Genomic DNA, 25552 nt, shown 5'->3' with positions numbered 1-25552 from the left:
TAGGTGATGTCACAGCTCACCCTCCCCTCACAATGACCTTTACACACGCTCATTAGATGCTTCAATACAAAAGGTTCAGTCTGTTCATTGTTGCTAATGTACATGTTGTTCTGAAACTGGAAGTTTGTATTAAAAATACACACTGGCCACTGGGACTTTTTTAGACTGTTTTGTGATGTGCGGGAAAAAATGTCACCAACAATTGTAAAATACATTTACCAAAAAAACCGTAAGCAGTTCAATTTCTGTTCCCTTTAATTTTGTGGAGACAGCAACAATGCTGCCAGTCATTTGATATACAGAGAAGTGATTGTTTGCCTCTCGGAGGGCATTACAGGAGATGTCTCTAGTCCATTGTCTGCATTAGTGGCATTGCGCTGGTCAACCCATAACTTCATAATCTTGTGCTGCTGACAATTTCTACATTGTATTTTGCCCTGCAGTACCGAGGATTTAGCTAGAAATGGGCATTCGGGGAACGCCTTGTGTTATAATGCATGCCCACGGTTGCCAGCTTTTAATAAAGTTTTGGGCTTGTCCCTAAATATCCTTTGTCACGTATGAGCCGCTTTTCTTCCCCACCAGTCCTGACTTCATGCTGTGTGAAAACAAGCACTGTGGAATATGATGGCGCTATAGAAGCATAATAAACTGCTAAAATCCATCTTGCTTAACCCCTTAAGCCCCGCGGGTGGTTTGCACGTTAATGACCGGGCCAATTTTTACAATTCTGACCACTGTCACTTTATGAGGTAATTACTCTCGAACGCTTCAACGGATCCCCCTGATTCTGAGATTGTTTTTTCGTGACATATTGTACTTCATGATTGTGGAAAAATTTCTTCGATATCACTTGCGTTTATTTGTGAAAAAAACGGAAATTTGGCGAAAATTTTGAAAATTTTGCAATTTTCAAAATTTGAATTTTTAAGCCCTGAAATCAGAGCGATATGTCACACAAAAGAGTTAATAAATAACATTTCCCACATGTCTACTTTACATCAGCACAATTTTGGAACCAAAATTTTTTTTTGTTAGGGAACTATAAGGGTTAAAAGTTGACCAGCGATTTCTCATTTTTCCAACAAAATTTACAAAACCATTTTTTTAGGGACCACATCACATTTGAAGTCACTTTGAGAGGTCTTTATGACAGAAAATACCCAAAAGTGACACCATTCTAAAAACTGCACCCCTCAAGGTGCTCAAAACCACATTCAAGAACTTTATTAACCCTTCAGGTGCTTCACAGGAATTTTTTGAATGTGGAAGAAAAAAATGAACATTTAACTTTTTTCACAAAAATGTTAATTTAGACCCAATTTTTTTTATTTTCACAGGGGTAACAAGAAAAAATGGACCCCAAAATTTGTTGTGCAATTTCCCCTGGGCACGCAGATACCCAATATTTGGGGAAAAAATACTGTTTGGGCGCACGGCAGGGCTCGGAAGGGAAGGAGCGCTATTTGACTTTTTGATTGTAAAATTTGCTTGAATAATTAGCGGACGCCATGTTGTGTTTGGAGAGCCCATGTGTGCCCAAACTTTGGAGCTCCCCCACAAGTGACCCCATTTTGGAAACTAGACCCCCCAAGGCACCTTTCTAGATGCATAGTGAGCACTTGGAACCCCCAGGTGCTTCACAAATTGATTCGTAACAATGAAAAGTGAAAAAAAAAAACACTTTTTCATTTTTATGAATCAATTTGTGAAGCACCTGAGTGTTCCAAGTGCTCACAATGCATCTAGATAGGTGCCTTGGGGGGTCTAGTTTCCAAAATGGGGTCACTTGTGGGGGAGCTCCAATGTTTGGGCACACAGCGGCTCTCCAAACGCAACATGGTGTCGCTAACAATTTGAGCCGATTTTCCGTTAAATTTGTTAGAGGACACCATGTTGCATTTAGAGAGTCCCTGTGTGCCCAAACATTGGAGCTCCCCCACAAGTGACCCCATTTTGGAAACTAGACCCCCCAAGGCACCTATCTAGATGCATAGTGAGCACTTGGAACCCCCAGGTGCTTCACAAATTGATTCGTAACAATGAAAAAGTGAAAAAAAAAAACACTTTTTCATTTTTATGAATCAATTTGTGAAGCACCTGGGGGTTCCAACTGCTCACTATGCATCTAGATAGGTGCCTTGGGGGGTCTAGTTTCCAAAATGGGGTCACTTGTGGGAGAGCTCCAATGTTTGGGCACACAGGGACTCTCTAAATGCAACATGGTATCCGCTAACAAATTGAATGGAAAATCGGCTCAAATTGTTAGCGGACGCCACATTGCGTTTGGAGAGCACCTCTGTGCCCAAACTTTGGAGCTCCCCCACAAGTGACCCCATTTTGGAAACTAGACCCCCCAAGGCACCTTTCTAGATGCATAGTGAGCACTTGGAACCCCCAGGTGCTTCACAAATTGATTCGTAATAATGAAAAAGTGAAAAAAAAAACACTTTTTCATTTTTACGAATTAATTTGTGAAGCACCTAGGGGTTCCAAGTGCTCACTATGCATCTAGATAGGTGCCTTGGGGGGTCTAGTTTCCAAAATGGGGTCACTTGTGGAGGAGCTCCAATGTTTGGGCACACAGGGACTCTCCAAATGCAACATGATATCCGCTAACAATTTGAGCCGACAATTTGTTAGCGGATATCATGTTGCATTTGGAAAGTCCCTGTGTGCCCAAACATTGGAGCTCCCCCACAAGTGACCCCATTTTGGAAACTAGACCCCCCAAGGCACCTATCTAGATTCATAGTGAGCACTTGGAACCCCAGGTGCTTCACAAATTGATTCATAAAATTGAAAAAGTGTTTTTTTTTTCACTTTTTCATTTTTACGAATTAATTTGTGAAGCACCTGGGGGTTCCAAGTGCTCACTATGCATCTAGAAAGGTGCCTTGGGGGGTCTAGTTTCCAAAATGGGGTCACTTGTGGGGGAGCTCCAAAGTTTGGGCACAGAGGGGCTCTCCAAACGCAATGTGGTGTCCGCTAACAATTTGAGCCGATTTTCCATTCAATTTGTTAGCGGATACCATGTTGCATTTAGAGAGTCCCTGTCTGCCCAAACATTGGAGCTCCCCCACAAGTGACCCCATTTTGGAAACTAGACCCCCCAAGGCACCTATCTAGATTCATAGTGAGCACTTGGAACGCCAGGTGCTTCACAAATTGATTCATAAAAATGAAAAAGTGTTTTATTTTCACTTTTTCATTTTTACGAATCAATTTGTGAAGCACCTGGGGGTTCTAAGTGCTCACTATGCATCTAGATAGGTGCCTTGGGGGGTCTAGTTTCCAAAATGTGGTCACTTGTGGGGGAGCTCCAATGTTTGGACACACAGGGGCTCTCCAAACGCAACATGGCGTCCGCTAACAATTTGAGCCGATTTTCCATTCAATTTGTTAGCGGACACCATGTCGCGTTTGGAGAGCCCGTGATGTGCCTAAACAGTGGAGCTCCCCCACAAGTGTCCCCATTTTGGAAACTATACCCCTCAAAGATTTTATTAAGGTGTATAGTGAACATTTTGAACCCAGAGGTACGGCACATTATTTGTTTACATTAGGTCATCATATTGAATAAGTTTTCATTATTCTTGAGCGCAAGTGCTCGCTACTTGAGTTTGCATCGGGTACTCAGGTATGCACCATGTACAGCGTGTGCTCGAGTGACATGCTCGAGTCCCTGCTCCGCATGTTTCACGGTTATTAGACACCCAAAAAAAAACATGCGGGGATCGCTCGTGCATGGCAGGCAATCCCCGTAAAGTTTTTTGGCCGCGAAGCATATGGGGCAGAGACTCGAGCATGTCACTCAAATACCCACGATACTAAATGCATACCAGAGCACCCGATGCAAACTCAAGTAGCGAGCACTTGCTCTCAACACTAGTCGCCATATCGTCATCTTTTTTTCTTACTTTTGAAAAAAATCCCAACCCCAGCCCTAGCCCCAGCACAACCCTAGCCCCAGCACAACCCTAGCCCCAAACCCAGCCCTAACCCTAGCCCAATCCTAACTCAAGAGTTTATTTTTGACGCCGTTCCTTGTGCGGTATAAGTGATTAGACGACTTTATTCTTCGGGTCGGTGTGATTACAGCAATGCCAGAATCATATGGGGTTTTTATGACTGACAGCTGTCACACACTAAAAGACGCATTTTTTGTAAAATCTAGTTTTTGCATCGCCATATTTTGAGAGCTATAATTTTTCCAGATTTTGGCAGACAGTCAGTCGTTTTTTGCGGGATGACTTGACGTTGTTATTGGTGCCATTTTCAGGCACGTGACATTTTTTGATCGCTTTCTATTCCGATTTTTGGGAGGCAGAATAAACAAAAACCAACAATTCAGGAATTGTTTTTTTTTTTTTTTTTTTTATTCTGTTCCGCGTGTGGTAAAATTGATGAGGCAGCTTTACTCTTCGGGTCAGTACGTTTACAGCGGTACCACATTTGTATCATTTTTCTATGTTTTGGCGCTTATACACAAAGCTATTTTATAGAAAAAAATATTTTTTAGTATCGCTTTATTCTGAGAGCTATAACTTTTTTATTTTTCGGCTGATGGAGCTATATGGCGGCTTGTTTTTTGCGGGACGAGATGACGTTTTCAGCGGTATCATTTTTATTTATATGCGTCTTTTTGATCGCGTGTTATTCCACTTTTTATTTGGCGGTATGGTGATAAAGCATTGTTTTTTGCTTGGTTTTTTTTTTTTTTTTTTACCGTGTTCACTGAAGGGGTTAACTAGTGGGACAGTTTTATAGGTCAGGTTGTTCCGGACGCGGCGATACCAAATATGTGTACTTTTATTGTTTTTTTTTTATTTTTTTTATAATAATATTTATTGATGGGTACATTATATTTTTATTTTTGGTGTATTATTTTTTTTATTTTTTTATAATATTTTTGCACATTTTTTTTTTTTTTTTTTTTCCACTTTCACACAGTTTATACACTTTATTACTTTGTCCCACTCTGGGACTTTCACTTTTTTTTTTCTGATCGCCTGCATGGCACAGGAATGGAGCACCATCCCTATGCCATGAAGGCTGTCAGAAGTGCACAGTGTGAAGATTGCTTGGAGATGCACTGCGCATGTCCAAGCAATCTTCCTGCTCTCTGGTGACCCGGATGTTGTCATGACGACATCGGGTCGTCATGGCAACACCCGGGAAGCCTTTGCAGACTGCGCTGGAAGCCGGAAGAGGAGGTGAGTATCGCCGATCACCTCCCCTTGCCCCCGCAATGCTGCGATCGACTTCGATCGCAGCATCGCGGGGGTTAATGTGCTGGGAGCGGTGCGTGACCGCTCCCTGCACATAGTACCGGGTGTCAGCTGTGACAATCAGCTGACACCCGGCGGCGATCGCGCCCGCACAGCTTGTGTGCGGGCGCGATCGCGATGACGTACTAATACGGGTCTGGCTCTTAAGTCCCAGGGCACAGACGCGTATTAGTACGTCAGATGTTATTAAGGGGTTAAAGGGGTTGTCCACTACCTGGATACCCTTTTTCTTTCTAGTCCCTCCTTGTAAAATAAGATGCTTCTCTCTAGCTGCAGCCCTGCAGAGACCGCTGATTAGTATAAGCTTGCCATGTGAACCCTGACATCGATCAAATGGCACTGGTTTGGGAGGCTAATATAGGGTATTCTTATCAGTTGCCTATTGAAGTGTATGGAGGGAGAAGTAGATGGTGCACCTGCATATTTACCACCTTGGCATCTTGTTCGTCCACCGGTGCTGGATTCACAGCTACAGACTTCTGTTCTGCTGTATGTCCTCATTGGAGCTGCTGCTGCTTATAAACGTGCTACAGACAGAGCAGGAAACCTTTGTCAGTGTTTGGGAGACTATCATAGCAGTCTCCACCCACTAGCTCAGGGACAGCTGAAAATTAAGTCTACAGAGGAAAATCTGTGAGAAATATAGGATAAGTCATATAATGGCCAGAAATAATGCTGCTTACACGAATTCTGAAATGACAAGTGTACTTTAAAAATGTTGGCCACGTTCTCCTGTAAGTGCTGCTTTCTTCACAAATTGACCAGCCCTTCTGTCCGAGAAAGTGACAAACACCTTTTAAGTTTCAAGAAATGTCTTTGTTGCCAGGGCTGTGGAGTCGGGAAGCCAAACTTCCGGCTCCTCAATTTCCCTGACTGACGACTCCACAGCCCTGCGTCGCTACAGCCCTGCGTCGCTACAGCCCTGCGTCGCTACAGCCCTGCGTCGCTACAGCCCTGCGTCGCTACAGCCCTGCGTCGCTACAGCCCTGCGTCGCTACAGCCCTGCGTCGCTACAGCCCTGCGTCGCTACAGCCCTGCGTCGCTACAGCCCTGCGTCGCTACAGCCCTGCGTCGCTACAGCCCTGCGTCGCTACAGCCCTGCGTCGCTACAGCCCTGCGTCGCTACAGCCCTGCGTCGCTACAGCCCTGCGTCGCTACAGCCCTGCGTCGCTACAGCCCTGCGTCGCTACAGCCCTGCGTCGCTACAGCCCTGCGTCGCTACAGCCCTGCGTCGCTACAGCCCTGCGTCGCTACAGCCCTGCGTCGCTACAGCCCTGCGTCGCTACAGCCCTGCGTCGCTACAGCCCTGCGTCGCTACAGCCCTGCGTCGCTACAGCCCTGCGTCGCTACAGCCCTGCGTCGCTACAGCCCTGCGTCGCTACAGCCCTGCGTCGCTACAGCCCTGCGTCGCTACAGCCCTGCGTCGCTACAGCCCTGCGTCGCTACAGCCCTGCGTCCATAAAGTGCAGCACAGATGCATCTCAACTAAAAGCCTAAATCCTTAGATAGGAGCAGAACAGACATAGGACATTTCCCAAATTCTTATAAAAACGCTTACAGCACATCCTACATTGTACTAATGAACCCAATTTATTATATATTTTAGGAGTCACTCCATTTTATACACGACTGACTCCACAGCCCTGCTTGTTCTATATACCTCTCAATGAAAATCTGTTGGTGCTGTATTTTATAGTTCTGCTGGCTGCTTATGGGAAATAGACAGATCAGTTTTGGGCTATTGATGTCCAATAGTGGATTAAAGGGATTCTGTCTCCAGGTTTTTGGTGGCATAATGTAGAGACAAGAGACCCTGATTGCAGTAATGTATCACTTACTGGGCTACTTGCTGTAGTTTTTATAAAATCCGATTTATAAGCAGATTACCACTAGAGGACTAGTAAACCTGCTGCTACTTACTTCTCTATAATGAGTTATATGTAACCCTGCTCCCACCACAGGCAGCTTTCTGCCTATGCACCGTGTACACACAAAGCGGTCCATTCAGAACTGATAGATCTGCAGCAGAAAAAAATGATTTTTTTAAAAACCGCAAGCAACCCTGTAAGTGACATCACTGGAATCATGGTTTCTGCTCCTATATCATGCTGCTCTTAGATGGGGTAGCAAATACCTGGTCACAAATTCCTTTTTAAAGGGTTATTCCTTCCTAATCAAGTTCTTCTGGTCTTGGGTCTCCCTAATAATCACTTCCCCAGAGAAGGGGGCTCCAAAATGTATTGTTAGATTGGAGCTGTACTTGGCAATTTCTGCCAGTCCTATAGTCAGTGAATGGACTTTGTATGAATTGCATGTAGTACACATGCAATGCTGTTCCAACTGGGTGTTTCACAGCCTCATTGTTGGTCCCCTAGTGATCAACAAGTTGTCACCTAACTTGTGAAGTTGAAAATAACCTTTTAACCTAGCCTTCCACAAGCGCGTACATGGCGCCTCACCGTGCCGCCTTATCGCACTGCCTGTATATTTAAAAGGGCATCCTAGAATACTGTCAAGAGGCAGACATCACAATATGTACTGCTTCTGCTTGGCAGGACTTCAGGCTGTCGCAGACGTCTGAGTGCCTACACTAATGGAATATTAGAGCACTGTCACTGGCATACAGCCGTCCTGTTTCCCAAGAGATTGAGATTAAATCGCCTAAATATGAACGTCTTCACCAAATGGAAATTGTCCGGGATGTTGTCAGCAGTTAAGGAGTAAAACTTGCGGTGAAATTAGAAGCCTCCAGTACAGGCTTGATTAAACGGACATGGGGTAGTTGCCTGATCATGGGATGCTTCTAACTAAAGTTATCTTACTTTATGTAACACTACAAAAGGTTTGCCAGGTTTGAAAAAAATGCTGGAAAGTAAGAACTAGAGATGAGCGTTGTTCTACTCGAACTGTTCGCCAATCTCAAATTCGAGCTGTTTTGGGCGGTGTTCGAGCCGGTCGGCGAACACGAACAATTTGAGAAAAATTCGGCTGTTCGAGGTTATGTTCGATAACTGTTCGTGCACCAAAATCATAACTGGATTTTTTCTCAGTAATGATGAAAATTAATGTTAATACGCAGGTTGCAAATTGAATATAATTTTTTTCTGCATCTAGCTCTGAAAAAATATTTGGGCTTCTAGCGGTGTGTGGGACTTGGTCTATTAGTCCATCTATACTGACCTCCATCAGGTTGCAAATTAAAAATAATTTTTTTCTGCATCTAGCTCTGAAAAAATATTTGGGCTTCTAGCGGTGTGTGGGACTTGGTCTATTAGTCCATCTATACTGACCTCCATCAGGTTGCAAATTAAAAATAATTTTTTTCTTCATTTAGCTCTGAAAAAATATTTGGGCTTCTAGCAGTGTGTGGGACTTGTTCTATTAGTCCTTCTATACTGACCTCCAGCAGGTTGCAAATTGAATATAATTTTTTTCTGCATCTAGCTCTGAAAAAATATTTGGGCTTCTAGCGGTGTGTGGGACTTGGTCTATTAGTCCAGGGTTCCCCAACTCCAGTCCTCAAGGCCCACCAACAGGTCATGTTTTCAGGATTTCCTTCGTATTGCACAGGTGATGGAATTATTGCCTGTGCAGGTGATGGAATTATCACCTGTGTAATACAAAGGAAATCCTGAAAACATGACCTGTTGGTGGGCCTTGAGGACTGGAGTTGGGGAACCCTGTATTAGTCCATCTATACTGACCTCCATCAGGTTGCAAATTAAAAATAATTTTTTTCTGCATCTAGCTCTGAAAAAATATTTGGGCTTCTAGCGGTGTGTGGGACTTGGTCTATTAGTCCATCTATACTGACCTCCATCAGGTTGCAAATTAAAAATAATTTTTTTCTGCATCTAACCCAGCCAATAGTTTTGGCCTAATACCACAGTTTGGCCACTCAGCTCTGCTCGGTTACCATCCATTGTTTTTTTGTGCAAACAACTCCAGAGTTGTGAATTAGTTAACCACCAAAATGAGTGGAAAAAGGCCTGCTGCTGGTGGAAAGGGGAATAGGCGTGTTGGGAAGGGGAAAAAAGGTTGTGTCCGTGGGGTAGGTGCAGAAGAAAGACCATCTTCCAGCCAAACTAAAATGTCTACTTCTTTTAGCGGACAATGTGATAAGATCCCTTTCTTACGGCCACGCCAATCGCTACAAATTCCAGATGAGGCACAAAAACAGCAGGTGCTTCAACGGATATCAAGTGCTCCTTTAAGTGGGCTCTCCTCCACATCAACTTCAACATCACAAATACTCCAGTCCTCAAAGGTGTCACCCAAATCGCACTTGCTTCCTCACAGCTCCCAAATCTCCAGCTGCCCGTCTGAGTATGAGGTAGAACAGATGGTTGAGTCTGCAGAGCTGTTTACTCATACTATAGCCTGGGAATCAGAGGTCGACTCCAGCGCTTCTGTGAATCCAGACGAGGAAATGATCTGCACTGATGCCCAGAATCTTTATGAGTCGGATCCAGGAGCAGACGCAGAAGGTTCTGACCATAATGTAGACCCTCATTCCCAAACTGTAACTCCTGTTGGTGGAGACAATGAGGAAGACGATGATAAGACTCAAATACCTGATTGGAGCGACAACTTTAGTTTTTTGTCAGGGCAGGAACAGGTTGGCTCTGAGGACGACGGGTGTGATAACGCACAGGGTGATGATGATGAGGTCGGAGATCCCACTTACTGTCAACCCACAGTCAGCCAAGAGATGTGGTCAGCAGAGGAGGTGGAGGAAGATGCTAGTGACGACGAGGTCAGGTTGCGCCTTCCTGGACAGAGACATAGTACTGGAAGCACGTCAACAACTGCATCCTCAAACACAACTCTGCCTCTCACCACAAGTCGTGGTGGCTCTTCAGGTCGCATGGGTGCTAAGCCTTGCATAGCCTGGGCATTTTTTCAGATCGATAAAGATGACCCAACTCGTGTTATCTGTAACATTTGTCAGCAAAAGCTAAGTAGAGGCCAAAAAATACATAGTTTGAGTACTTCATGCATGAACCGGCACATGGACATGAAGCATAAGTTGCAGTGGGAAGCTCAGTGTGCTACAATGCGGTCTAGCCGGCCGGGCCAACCACCGTCTGCCATATCTTGTGCATCCGCGGCCTCTTCATCCTCTGTGACTGGGGGGACAGCAGTCACACCTGTTTTGGGGCGCAGACCTGCCACCTCTTTACCCGCAACAGCCAGCGTGATTGGCAGGTCATCATTTTCTTTGGAGGTGGTAACACCAGCTGGTCTTGAGCGCTGTCCGACATCGATAGCACCACCTTTGGATCAAGGCAACCTAACATGTCCGCCTGCATCTTCCTCACAGACCGGCAGTTTGCCGGGGACACCCTTATCAACCCCGTCTAAGCACAATAGCCAGCCCTCGGTCCCTCAGATGTGGACAAGTAAAAGACCATTTCCTCCTAGCCATGAGAAAGCTAAGAGGTTGAATTTCACCATCTGCAAGCTCTTGGCTACAGAAATGCTGCCTTTCCGCCTGGTGGACACAGAGGATTTTCGAGACCTTATGTCCGTCGCAGTGCCCCAGTACCAGATGCCCAGTCGGCACTACTTCTCAAAGAAAGGTGTGCCTGCGCTCCACCAGCATGTCGCACACAACATCACCGCTTCTTTGAGAAACTCTGTGTGTGACAGGGTGCATTTCACCACAGACACTTGGACGAGTAGGCATGGACAGGGGCGTTACATGTCGCTGACTGGGCACTGGGTAACTATGGTGACAGCAGGACAAGGGGCTGCTGTCCAAGTCTTGCCGTCCCCACGAGTTGTGCGTCAATCCTCTTTGTCATTTTTCCTCCACTTCTTCTGCCTCCTCAACCTCCTCTCGGTCTTCCACCTGCACCCAAAGCCTGTCTGGTCATGCCACAAGCTTTCTAACTGCGCAGAAGGGATCCTGCACACCTCCTTACTATGCTGGCAGTAGGGCTCAACGTCATCAGGCGGTTTTTACATTGAAAAGTCTGGGAAATGTGAGTCACACAGCTGAGGAGTTGTGGTCAGCTCTGGAGAACCAATTTCATGAATGGTTGTCTCCACTGGACCTGAAACCAGGGAAGGCCGTGTGCGACAATGCTGCAAACCTGGGTGCGGCCCTTCGCCGGGGCAATGTCACACACGTGCCTTGTATGGCTCACGTGTTGAACCTGGTTGTCCAGCAATTTTTAGCCCACTATCCCAGACTAGATGGCCTTCTGCAGAGGGCACGGTCGCTGTGTGCTCACTTCCGCCGTTCGCATCCCGCAGCTCAGCGACTTACATCTCTACAGAAGTCATTGGGCCTGCCACTTCACCGGCTAAAATGCGATGTGCCTACCCGGTGGAATTCAACTCTGCACATGTTGCAGCGACTGTGGCAGCACCGACAAGCCCTGGTGCAATACGTTCTGACGTATAGCCTGGGCCAACGAGATTCAGAGGTGGGGCAAATCACGCTGGAGGAGTGGTCTCAGATCAGGGACCTATGCACCCTTCTGCACAGTTTTGAAATGGCGACGAAGATGTTTAGTGCTGACGATGCCATTATCAGCATGACTATTCCGGTGATTTACATGCTGGAGCACATGTTAAATAGAATTCGGAGTCAGGTGGTGGCACAAGAGGAGGTGGAGGAAGTAGAGGAGGAGGAGTTGTATGCGGAAGGGCTAACATCTGCAAGGTCCAGACGGTCGGCAGCACCAGGGCGGCAGGCATGTGAGGGTGGGGGAGATGATTTTACCAGGGCGCATGGTAGCAGCCAAACTAGTGAGGAAGGTGCAGGAGCCCAGGAAGAAGTGGAGGACGAACTGATGGAAGACTCATCAGATGAGGGAGACCTTGATCACATTTCTGTTGTGCGAGGTTGGGGGGAGAGGACAGAGGAAGGAAGCATGATTGTTACCTCGCCACCAACACAACAGGGACTTGGTGCTCCTGGATGCGCAACACACATGAGTGCCTTCTTGCTGCACTACCTGCAACATGACCCTCGAATTGTGAGAATTAGAAATAATCCTGACTACTGGGTTGCCACACTGTTAGATCCCCGGTACAAAAGTAAATTTGCAGAAATTATTCCTGCCATAGAAAGGGATGCATGCATGCAGGAGTATCAGCAGAGACTGTTGCAGAATCTTACATGTGCTTTTCCACAAAATACCAGTGGTGCACGTAGTGAATCTCACAGTTCCAACTTGCCAACCGTGGTCTGTATGGAATTGTTCAATAAATGGCCCAAAATTAAGATAACATAGATGGGAGAGGTCTCTATGAATAGGAATTCCTAAGTATTTGATACCCTGTGAGGGCCAGGCAAAGGGAAAGTTGGACTGGATGGAATCCTATATGGATTTAGGGAGGGAGACATCGAGGGCCTCAGACTTCGCTGCATTGATTTTAAAATTTTACCATGTAACAAAGTGATCTATTTCAGCCATAACAGCAGGGATGGATATATGTGATTGAGTGATATATACTAGGACATCATCAGCAAATAGAGAGCACTTGTACTCTGTGCCTCCCACCTCAATCCACCTAATATTGGGGTTATGGCGAATTGATGAGAGCAGGTGCTCCGTCACTAGGATGTATAAGAGAGGGGACAGAGGACATCCCTGCCTTGTCCCATTGGTGATTGTGAAAGGTGATGAAAATGTTCTGACGCACCCCCTGGGCCTTGGGACACCCGGAGCCGGACCCTTTTTGGTGGATGCTGGTGGTTGTAGTCTTCGTGGCGGCGATCCGGTTCCGTGGCTCAGGGCGGTCAAACCAGTGGCGGAACTATTTATGTGGTTTTGATGTTTAAATGTCCGACTACGCCACCCGTGGATTGCGGTCAGAGTGAACCGCCGCTACAGGGCAGACCGCTAAGGCTGGTGTTGTGGGTGCAGCAGAGCGTAGCATAACTCCCCACGGGAGGAGTATAGCCTCAGGGCAGTGTATGCGGAGGATGGGGGTGATGGTGCAGGGCAGCAGCAGTAACGACACGGAGTCAGTGATGCAGTTCAGGGCCTTTACTCACAGTTCTTATTATCCAGACCACGTCTGCAGGTAACGGCTGCCCACGTCGTACTGTGCTCACCAGGTGAGGGGCTCAGACAACTCCCAGATAACTTTGGAGCGCTTCACAGGACCCCCTTTGTGTGTCCTTTGTCTGGCCTTTCTTACCAACACTTCTGTCCGGCTGCCTCGGGCCTCCTCTTGGTAAACTTGGCGCCAGTTTCCCTGACCCCATGTGGTGCCTTCCTAGCGGGTGGAGCAAGGGGCTGCGCCACATAAAATGTCAGAGCCTCCGGTTTCTAGCTGAGGGTCGTTTCCTGCCTCCACTAGTTCGGGGACCGGTCTCCCCCTTTGGCCTGACCCCTCCACGCAGGTGGATTCGGGCGTGCGGTGGCGACTCGCCCGTCCGCACCCCTGGGATCCCTTCATTCCTCGTTCCTGGAGCCTTCTCCGCTCCTCTTCCTTCCTTCTCCCTCTTGCAGGCCTGGGCCTCTGTTACTAGGCCCGCCTCCGGAGCAGAGCTCATGCAGAGCCCCTGCTCCCTGACACTTCTGCTCAGACTTCTCTGCACTGAACTAAGATGGTGCCCACCTTTTATACTCCCTTCTCAATGCACCCAGGAACTGCTTCCTCCCTGCTCCTGCACTGTAGGGTTCCCCTTCCTCAGTGTTCCCTCCCCCCCACTCCAGCCAGGGACAGGGACTGTCGTGCCCATCTCAGGGGCATATTGGTCGCCCTGCCCCACGGCAATGTGGTGTAATGCATGCAGGTGTCGGGTCCTGATCCACACTCCATCCTTATCTGAGAGTGAGATATCACACCTCTGGGTGAGGTGCAATACGTCTGTAGCAACCGAGCCCTCGGTGCTACAGTTCCATTTATCTTCAGCCTAGGTGACGTATTGTGATACAGGGCCGTGATTTTGGCTATAAAAGGGTCCCCTAGACCCCTACCCCAAGCTTTTTAAGAGAATCATATATGGCGTGCCAGGAGACTCTATGGAATGCTTTCTCAGCATCCAACGAGAGTATCTACTTACAAATTTTTAACTGCATCTAGCCCAGGAAATACTTTGTGCCTAGTAGCAGTGTCTGCTAGTCAGCGGATTATCCCGGCTGTTAAGCAAGCTACACCACCTGTAGTTTGGACACTTAATTTTTTCAAAGGAAATGCTTCGGGACCACGGGATACTTAGTGAAGAGCATCAGGAGGCACCCCAAGGCATAGGGGCTGGGACTGGCACTAGGATGCCTTGCGGTGGACAGCCGAGCTCGATCCTTATAAAAGCTTTTTAACTGCAGCAGCTTTAGTGGACGCTACTGGAGCTGGAATTACGTGGCTGCTGGCATGAGACTTGCCCTCCAATAGATCCTTGTAAATGGATTTAAAGTGTATTCATTCAAATTAGAGGGACAATTTAAATTAAAAAGCTTAGAGCTGCCTCCACCACAGGGGGGCTCTCTCGACCCACCAGCGGACAGGCACCAGTATTGGGAGAGGGGGGCTGGCCGTCAGGGTTCACCGCGGCTCTGGCACAAACCCGGCGACACGGAGGTGGCACGGGCAGGAGCGGACTGGCCGTCTCGGCTTCTCACTTTTTGGATTTTAGAAGGGCATGACATGCCTATATCTGTGTCTCCCCCTCCTTTTACTCCTCCACCTCTTTTCTTTTCGCATGACTATATGTACTTGTCACTTTTCCATGTGTTAGTTGTGTCTTCTGAGCAGTTTGTCAGCTTTTGGACACCTTTGAAGGTGTTTTCTATGTGTTTCTATGTGTTTTTGTTTGCCTGCCATTGGTTTTAACGGTGTTCGAAGGTGTTCGACGAACAGTTCGGCGAACACACGGGTGTTCGACGAACCGAACTCGAACACTACGGGGGTGGCTCAACACTAGTAAGAACTTTCAAAAATTTACTTCGCAATTTACTAAGTTTATTTTTAGCAAACAGGAGGTCTAAATAAAATCAATATATAGTGTGACCACAAGTGTACATAGAATTGTTGCTGTTCTGAAGAGTTTTTGAAGAAACTCTGGAGACGAGGATTATTCCAAACATCTTTGAGAACGAACTACAGATCTTCTGAGGATGAAGGTTTTCACAACTACTTTTTCTCTTGTAATCCCAGACAGACTTGATGAAGTCGGGACTCTATGGGGGTCTAATCACTTCCTGGACGTCTTGTTCTTTACCCTGAAAATGGTTCTTAATGACTTTAGTTGTATGTTTTGAAGTCATTATTCTGCTGCTAATAAATTTGGAGCTAATTTGACACCTCCCTGATACTGCACGATGTGATACCTTTCTACCTGTATTTATCAGCATTGAGGAGACCATTAATTCTTAGGACACACACTAAACCTATATGGAACCTCAACCATGCATTACTGTTGCCTCATTATTGCCATTCATTGAACAAATTGCCTACTTTTACAGCCAACTATTTCTGACTCCTGGTACCATTTTTTTAATTTTGCTCCCTAGTTTTTGTGCATAATCGAGTCACTTGGCATGATTTCCATGTCAAAGTTATGGCTGTTTGGCCGCACTTCTTCCATAAAAACTGCTTCTTGTCATACTTCTGAACAGTACAGGAGTATAGCTGAGTCTCACTGGTTACTGCCCATTCTGAACTGATGGAACTGCTAGTCATCTTCCGATTTCAAAGGGAAGTCAACATGATGGCATTTATCTGCAGAACCAAGTTTCATTGACTGCATCTACCTTCCTAAACGTTGTTCATTTCTTGATGCTTCAGAAGAGCTTGAACAGCACTTCTTGAAACCCTGTCTGCTTTGAAATCTTTGCCTTGGAGAGACCTTGCTGATGCAGTATAACTACCTTGTGTCTTGCTGTGCTCAGTATTGCCATGGTGAATGACATGTGAAATGAAACTGTCTTCCACAACCTTACCTTCATAGCAGAGTTTGAATGTTCCTCACCCAGTTTTAAGCCTCCTGTACAGCTGTTTCTGAATCAGTTAATAACTATTTCAACCTACAAATGAAAATGATCACCATCTCGTGCTTGGTATAATTGATTACTAAAACACCCGACTATAGTCCTACAAAATCCCTGACTTTGAGCAAGTGTACCTAGAAAAATTCATGCTGTTTTGAATGCTAAATGTGGCCACACCGAATATTGATGTTTACATTTTTTATTCATTCACTTGCATTTTTTTTGATTAAAAGATTAAAATTATTACCACTTCTGTTTTTGAAAGCATTCTTACGTTGCAGCACTTTTCAACACCTCTATATAACTTTTACTCAGTACTGTATATTGTGTAGAGGTGATGATGGGTTTTGGACACAATGGGACCTATTTACGAAAGATGTCTAATTTTTATACAGTGCAGACTTAAAGGGGTTTTCCAATTGTTAAACCCTGGCTGAATTTCTATTTTAATTTTTTAAATCTACTTTATTCAGTCCCTGTGTCCGGCACTGACTTAGTGTTAGTAGCGCTGCACACAAAGGGAGATGCTGAGCAGCTTGTGACTTTGGTTTTTGGCTACCGTGCTGTCTGACGTAAGTGCTACAGACCATAAAACACTGGGGGCGAGGACTGTTTAGTCGGGTGAGTAAAAAAAAAAAGTCTTTTATAATTTAAAAAAAAAAAAAAAAAAGCGCCTGCAGTCTAGTGTTTTTCAAAGCTGGAAATACCCTTTGCGGCCTATTTGTTGGATAGTTAAAGGGGAATGAGAGTTTTGCCGAATCAGAATTGGTGTAACTGCAGTCTGAAAAGGCAAACACCTGACAAATTGGCAAAATACTTGTTTGTTTGAAGCGATGATTTTTAAACCTGGCTGTTAAAGTAAATTTGTGTTTGCTGTGTAATCCGAAGACAGCAGGAGATGGGGTCTGAAACAGATTTCAATGATGTGTCACTTAGGCTTTGCTTTTTACTTAATGAAGGTTTTATCACCAGGACATTATTACTGTCAGGACTATTGCTCCCATGAGCAGTTGTCTGACCACGCCCCCACCACTAACTGACACATTACTGTCCATAGACTATGTACATAGAAAGCTGTGGTGTGGGCTGGGTTACCTTCTGAGCTATGCTAAATCTAAAAACTCTTCTACAGCTGCTGCACCCGGGAAACTAAGTGATGGTTGGAGTCAGGGGCTCTTTTCCTACATTATGCTGCTCTCAGATGAGGTAGCAAAAATCTGGTGACACATTCCCTTTAAACAACTGCCGATCGGCTCACATGTAGCTGATTGATGGAAAGCTTGGTGTCTAAACCCAGAATTACACTAAACACGCAAGAAATTTGCTAGTTTTACTGAACTTTTAGTTGTTATATTTTGGTCCACTAAGTTGAGGTAATCTTGGCGCTCAGGATCTGGATTTGGGCCATGCCCCTACCTCACCCGCTTTCTGATTAGGCCATGACCCTCATTGAGCAAGGCTATATAAAGTGCAATAAATGTGGCTCAAACATATAACAGACTTCTGGCACACATGTAACTTGGTAAATCACCCCCAATGCTATTGATCGGTTATTATGCCATACATGTCAGCTGCTGGCCGAGGTGCAGCATGTAGCTTAAAGTATACGTATTGTGGTTTTCTTTTTCCAGATGAAACTAGTGTATAAGGTAATACAGAATCATGTAAGCATACATGCTCTAACCTACTGTTAAACTGCTATTTAGTACAATTTTCAGATGCATGTTATTGCCCATGTACTTGACCTGCAAAAAATTCACTTACTCTTAACAATTATTTGAGTTCTGCAGCATTTTGCGTCAAACTGTCAGCTCAGTATGGTGGAAAGCTGTAGACTTAAGTGAGTGCTTGTTGCCTTTCTCTGATCCGTTTCAGCCGTGATGCGAGCCGCTCATCGCTTCCAGCTTGTTCTGTGTGTGAATGATTCAGTGTTTGCTCTGGCAAGTATTGTAAAGCCGCCATTCATCACTTGTGCTACATGTGTAGATAAGCTGTTTCTGAATGGGAGATTCTAAACTGCAAGCCGGTTCATGGCACAGAATGATACCCCATCGATCAAGTGTGCAGAAGCGGACAGTCCATTTAAGGCGGCGTTCACATGTCCAAACTGGATAAGTTTAAAACGTATTAGTTCTCATTGATTTCTTTATTTTAAAGCATTGTTATCAGGGTTTTTTTTGGCAGTTACGTAAACTAAAAACAATAACCTTGTTGCTCCGTCAAAACTATGGTGGCTGGGTAGTATAGATCCACCCCATATACATTTGAATAGGCGGTCGGATCTGCAATACCCGGGAACTATAAGGGTATGTGCACACGATGCAGAAATGAAGCAGAAAATTTCTGCATCATTTCTGCATCTCCCTGGCAGAAAAAACGCATGCAGATTCTGCATGCGTTTTTCCTGCGGAATACATGCGGATTCACATGCGTTTCCGCATGTGGATTGACAAGCGCTTTCCAGGCGATTTTAGCACCACCTGGAAAGTGCTTGACAACTAGTTCACACTATATAAATCCATGCAACCGGCATCGATTTATATAGTGTGACCCGAGAGAGTGGTAAAAATAAAAAATACATGTATACTTTTACCTCCGATGGCCCGTGCTGTCCTGCTCACTCCGTTCTCCCGGCAACTTTGAATTGAAAGACCTGCCGACGTCAGCGCAGGTCCTTCAACTCACTGCAAGTGCCGGGAACCAAGCAGGAGCGCTGCGCGGGCCGACAGATGGTAAGTATATATATATATATTTTTTATTTTATTCTTGTTTTACAGCTTTTTTAACGGTACCTGGGTGTGGAGGAGACTCTCCTCTCCTCCACACCCGGGTACCATCCGCACATTAGAACGCACCAATTACGCAAGTACAGATGCAGTCTTGCAGAATTGGCGCGTTCTAATGCAAGTCAATGGCGGCGAAAACGCCGCGTTTACGCAAAATTAATTGACATGCTGCGGATTTTTGAGCGCAGCGTTTACGCTGCTGAAAAATCCGCATCATGGGCACAGCACCTGCGGATTTCAATTGGGGAACATTGCTGCCCTTCTACCATGTGTTTTTAATGCGTTTCCGCGGCGTTTACGCAACTGCAAAAACGCCGCGGAAACGCATTAAATACGCATTGTGTGAATTCAGCCTAAAAGACAGAACTGCTGGGTTCCTGCAGTAATCCAGAACTTTCAGCCATCCCCAGTAACAGCTGATCGAAGGTGCCGGGGGTCGCACCCCCACTGATCAGATATTGATGGCCTGAGGCCATCAATAAAGTTGTGGCCAACACTTTGTCATTCAAGTGAATGTGAACAAATGAATTTGCAAATGATCCAGTTTTTTTCTTCGATCAGTCTCATACTGGTGATTACTGGGCATGTGAACTCTCCTTAAGACTATATTAGTAACATGTAGTGTTTGCAATATGTGTGCAGGGTGTCTGAATTCCCCATACTATAAGACCAAATGTTACGCTGCTGTTTCTTAATGAAATGTTGTTCCTGCCCTTCTAGAAATGGTTGAGTCAATGAAGAAAGTGGCCGGGATGGACGTGGAATTGACAGTAGAAGAGAGGAACTTGCTGTCTGTTGCATATAAGAATGTGATTGGAGCTAGAAGAGCGTCCTGGAGGATAATCAGCAGCATTGAACAGAAGGAAGAGAATAAAGGCGGAGAAGATAAACTTAAAATGATCAAGGATTATCGGACAACGGTGAGACCTCTACTTCACGTCTTTCAGGATGTGGGTCTCTTTATAGCCACAATAGCAGAAATTTCCGTAACATCTGCATGGTTTTATTTATCTGAATGGGACTTGCAGAAATCTGCTTGCGCAGAATCACAATCGCATACATAGACCATTTTCAGAGGTTCACGGATGCAGAAATTTTGTACATGGTCCATGTCCGTAGTCCATGGTTGTCAAACCAGAGCCCTGTGAACCGCCTTCCTGTGGGGATCCCCCAGCACCTTTGCTGATGGGTACACCCAGCGAGAAGTCATGTGTCACATTTCTGGGCCTGCTAATCAGATATTCTGCCCTGGTCCAGAAGAGTCTTGGGATCCTGTGAGTCTTTTTGCTTAATCCTACTGTAAATACACCCTCATATGACTTCTGTAAGACCCCCTTCTTACCTGGCCATCACTTGATATGCTCTGTAGTTAAGAGGCATCACACTGTGAATCTTAATCTGACTTTATTTTTTATTTCTTGATCTTGCTTTACTTCCCTAGATTACTTACAAGGATTATGTATCTTTGTCCCTTTCTGGACCTCAAATCCTTGAGACGCTACTTGCCTGGGGACATTCAGATCTGGCTGCAGTCCTTGCTCTAGGTCCTAGTGTATGCTACTGTTTTTCGGAGGGGGGGGGATGACTAAGCATGGAAGGAATGGGGTACCGAAAAGGGAATAGTCTTACAGGAAATGAATGACAGATGTGCCTATAGTCGTCGTGCACACAGAATCCGGCATTCAGCTGTAACTCGCCAGCATTTTCAGTAGTTAATCATCTGTTATGGATATGGCAGCAAAGTGGCCCTTGTTTCATATGACAACTGATGCGTTGTGTGATGACTTTGTATTGTAGGTTGAGACTGAACTGAAATCTATCTGTAATGACATTCTGGATGTACTGGACAAGCACCTCATTCCAGCTGCAAGCAGTGGAGAGTCTAAGGTTTTTTATTATAAAATGTAAGTAACCTCAGTGTCGTCGGCAGGTATTGAGCCTACCACTCTTGCTCAGAGAGAATTGCTAAGTTATACCCTTGATGGTGAAGGAGTATACTGTCTAGTACAATAACTGGGTATGGACTTTGCATATAAAGCAATAACCTAATGTTCATTTTTACTGTTTATTTTATTTATTTTTATAGGAAAGGAGACTACCACCGATATCTGGCAGAGTTTGCCATAGGCAATGACAGAAAGGAGGCTGCAGAGAACAGCTTGGTAGCCTATAAAGCTGCAAGCGATATCGCAATGACAGAACTTCCTCCAACACATCCCATTCGTTTAGGTCTCGCTCTCAATTTCTCTGTGTTCTATTATGAAATTCTTAATTCCCCTGATCGTGCATGCAGGTACGTTATAGTAAAATCTGGTGGAAATCTAAATGAGTTAATGGCTATGGGATTATTTTTACATTTAAAAAAAAAAAAAAAAAAGTTAGTGATTTACCTTTTTAGTTAATAAAATTTTGGTATACAATCTTTTGCAGCTTCATCCAGTTTATATTTTTCTCGTGGGAGTGTCCCTCTCTGTAATACAGGCTGAATGTAGAGACTTTGTGTATCCAGGCTGCTGCTGTACTTATTAGCTCCTATATCAGCTCAGCTTCTATCCTGCACTTTGTTCATGTGCATTCCTCTTTATCTGTAGCTTTTCTGCCCTGCATTGAATACATTCTCTGCCCTCCCCCCTGCTGCTATCGCATATAGAGTTCTGTGGGAGAGCAGAGAAAATCATCAGATGAGGATTTGTACTCTATGTAAATTAGGCACTCTTCTAGATAAAGGACATGCATATATAATATTCTGCAGTAGCTAAATGTTTGATCACTTTTAATGAAGGCTGCAGTATGTTTAGCTTTACATTTTGGGCTTCTGTGATTGTTCTGTCCTGGTTCAGAATGATCAAAAAAATGCTTGTTGCTTTCCCTAAAGGATAGCTTGGCATCTTAAAACTTGCTGTATACCGGAAGAACGTTTGTCTAGAACTGCCTTTGCCATAAACCAGTTTATCCATTCTCTCAAGTATACATTTTATAATTGATAAAATGGCTATTATAATGTAGGCTAAAGGCAACCTCCTGGCTGACGACAGTCTGCTTATTTCAGGTTGGCAAAAGCAGCATTCGATGATGCTATTGCAGAACTGGATACACTGAGCGAAGAAAGTTACAAGGACTCCACGCTTATCATGCAATTGTTACGTGATAATCTGACACTATGGACTTCAGATATGCAAGGTGATGGTAAGTAGAAGCTTTCAGGACCCTTTACTACAAGTATAACTTTATTAGATGCCCACCCAAGTGGACTATTTCTGCAAGTCCCTGTAGCTCTAACAATGGACGGTCCTTGTATCATTGACTACCTGCCACTCCATTGCTCATACTTCAACAAGGGCTGTGGCCCCATGTACTTAAAATGTCAGATTTATGTTTTTTTACATTTAAAGCATAGTTTACTACATTAATCACTTGGCTAATTCCTCCCCTCCATGCTTTTAACATCATTGTGTCACTTCATGATCGTGTTCTTCCCTTTCTTATGTAGATTCCTAAAGGAAACCCAAGTGTCCCTTTCCTAAATATTCTTTGTAAGTTGCAGTCATGATTGCCTGACATAGCAGGCTTGTATTTCTGGTTCATCATAACCCTTGCAACTGATTGCTCAGTGTGGCATTAGGTGGTCTTACTACTTGTGTGGACCCTGCAGTAGCAGATCTTGACTGTACTAATATTTTGGCATGGTCTCCCCTCTAATGTTGTGTTAATGCTGCTTTTTGTACTTGCTAATAAATCTGTTCAAAAGTTGCTTTGATTGGGAAATCTCTCCATCAGCATTAGATGACATGAGTGCTCTTTTCTGATGTTGAGCCCATTTGGCCAACATTGCCACAACTGTGGGGATACTAAAATGTTTGAGCTGCTTTATTCTGCCATGCAAGTATGGTCAGTGCCGTAGTATAGTGCCTGTCTGGGCGTACGCAGCAGAGATCTGTCATAAAGGTGAAGCAATACTCGGGCCTTTAACTAGAGCAGGGAAAGTGGTGTCTCTGCTGTCAGTTGTCACTGAATGCCCATAAGATGAATGTCAAAGAACCTGCTGACCCACCTTGTGTTGTGGTACCCTCGTCTATGAACTTAACAGCAGTTGGGGGAAGGAGTGATCAGTTTGATATTTAATGGACACGGGCACATTCGAGAGCAATTGGGTCTCATTAAAAATCATGTGCAGTTTACCTTTTATTGCCTCTTTTTTTTGCAAAATTTTGATTGAAACCCATTTGCAATTTTTTTTTTACCCAAAATACATGAATTTAAAGTGTACCATTTTTTTTATTTTTTTTTTAATGTTTGGTACTAAAAGTGAAGCGATCATCAGAAAATTGCCTATTTAAATCAGATTTTTGGGTTAAAGGCAATCTCAGTAGGTATTTATGTAATTTGAGCTTACCATGATGTAGTGGCTGAAAGCCTGATTCCAGCAATGTGTCCCTTTTAATCTGATAAAACACAGTATAGTATCACTACAGGACAACTGACCCCGTGCCTCCTAGTCCAACCACACCCCCAGCACTGATTGGCTGCTTTCTGTGAACACTGTATACCGAAAGAAAGCTGCCAATCAGAGGTGTGGGCGGGGTTATAGAGCTCAGTAGTCAGAGCACTGATGGAATATGTTTTCTCTGCTGCAGATCACCCAATAAACTAAGTGGTACCTCAGTGGAGATGGGGTCTCTGCTCTTCCATCATGCTGCTATCAGATTACATGGCAAAAACCTGCTGACATATTCCCTTTTAAATGTTTTCAATTTTAGGCTTTTTTTTTTCTTTTCCATCAATGGAAATTTTTAAGAGGGTTTTTTTTTTTTTTTTTTTTCCCTGTTTAAGAAAACTGATATTACCCAATGTGAACTGGCTCCGATTGTTTTGTACTGAAGCATCTAATGAGCGTGTGCAATGGTCAGCTGTGACATTGTCAATTGTGAATGGTGGATCCTGTGCTATCAGCTGCGTATAGAGGTGTTACTGCCTGTGCTAATAAGGGGCCTTGCTGAAAACATTCTGAAAGGTCAGGAGTAGTTTTGAAGGGGTTGTCCACTACTAGGAAAACCACTTCTCGATCTGAACGTTCCTTTGGAAAATAAAAACACTTATACTCCCCTTGATTGGGTGTAGGGCTCACATGTCCTAACAACCGCCTCGAAACGTGAGTGCCGACACTGCTGGAACAGCATCTGCATGGGAGGCGAGTATAAGCTTTATTTTCTCGAGGGCAAACATTCAGATTGAAAAAACATCCTAGTAGTGGGCAACCACTTTAAATAGCCCCAGGAACGAGTGTGAAAATTGCAAGATTTTTTTTAAAAAAAAAAAAGAGAAAAAACATTGTCAATTAAAATCCCTTTGTTAAAAAAACAAACTTCATGTCACCAGGTTTAACCCCGCCCACACCACTGGCAGCTTTCTGTGTACTGTGCATAGGCAGAAAGCTGCCATGCTGTGGTAGAGGTGGATTTATAGAGAGCTCATGAATATGGAAGATTACTTGGGAGCGGGTTTTTATAGTCCTCTACGTTATACTCTCCTTCTGATAGTGCTTTTATCAAAACTACAGCAAGTAGCCCAGTAAGTGACTCATTGCTGGAATCAGACTGTTATGCTGGTGTCAGACTAGGTGGCAAAAAGCCTGGTGACAAATTCCCTTAATGTTTGTGAGGGTATGTGCCCACGTAGCATTTTAAAAGCGTATATGCTGCGGAATTTCCGCAGCGTAAACGCTTGGTAATCCGCCCCCCCCCATGGTCCCCAATGAGAATCCGCAATTTCAATGCCCATGCTGCACTCAAAAATCCGCAGCATGTCAATTAATTTTGCGGACACGCATGCGGAATTGCCTTGTCAATGCAATAAAAAACGCAAGGCAATTCCGCATGTCCCAAGTGCATCATAAACGCGCGAAAAACGCTTGCAAAATTCCGCGAGAGGACATGCGGAAATGAAGCAGAAATTTTCTGCCTCATTTCTGCAATGTCGGCACATACCCTTACATGTATTTAATGGGGTTGTCTGGTCCAAATCGATAAGTCTGCAAGGATTCACAGGTTTGAGCTGGTACCGGAGGGCATGTATGAGTTATACTTACTCCTGGCCAGTGGCTGCGGCCTCATTCTGTACACTTGTATTGAGCGAGGCTGTGATGTGGGTGTGACCTCTCTCAATACAAGTGTATGGAGAGCGAGGCTGCGCCCACTGGTACGTATAACACATACATGGCCTCCGATCCCAGGTCGGAAACCAGTGAATCACCGCAGCGCACAGTGTCTGCTGTGGGGGGATTCATGAGTCTGTAGTCACTTAGTGACTGCAGACTTATTCATTTGGACTGGACATCCCCTTTAAGCAGTAGATCAATGTCTGATTGCTTCCCTTTAACATGTCCTGGGACCGCTACCAATGCTCAAAAAGCCACTTTGAAAAACACTGCACATGCTCAGACAGGAGCTGTATGCGGGCTCAGTCTGAGTCCATAGTCGACCGTCTGTACCTGCTCCGGCTCTCCGCTGAGCCTGTACACTGC

General features: G+C 44.9%; 1 protein-coding gene across 2 annotated transcripts in view; it reads left to right on the top strand.

Annotated features, from left to right (window-relative positions):
* Window positions 1-25552, top strand: part of YWHAE (tyrosine 3-monooxygenase/tryptophan 5-monooxygenase activation protein epsilon) — a 37733-nt gene that overhangs the window by 8682 nt on the left and 3499 nt on the right. Inside the window, exons 2-6 of one of the 2 annotated variants that reach the window (XM_073667749.1) lie at window positions 19753-19952; window positions 20830-20936; window positions 21119-21325; window positions 22082-22218; window positions 22523-22565. In XM_073667749.1, coding sequence (XP_073523850.1) covers window positions 19753-19952; window positions 20830-20936; window positions 21119-21325; window positions 22082-22218; window positions 22523-22530 — 659 coding nt within the window. In that variant the 3' untranslated portion in view covers window positions 22531-22565. The remainder of the gene's footprint in view (window positions 1-19752; window positions 19953-20829; window positions 20937-21118; window positions 21326-22081; window positions 22219-22522; window positions 22566-25552) is intronic. The other variant, XM_073667748.1, reaches the window with a different exon arrangement.

This window comes from Phyllobates terribilis, unplaced genomic scaffold, assembly GCF_046119375.1.
Source record: "Phyllobates terribilis strain yellow unplaced genomic scaffold, ASM4611937v1 Scaffold_2__4_contigs__length_985480577, whole genome shotgun sequence".
Taxonomy (NCBI): Eukaryota; Metazoa; Chordata; class Amphibia; order Anura; family Dendrobatidae; genus Phyllobates; species Phyllobates terribilis.
Note: the sequence above shows the minus strand (reverse complement) of the source record. Positions and strands in the feature narration are given on the sequence as shown.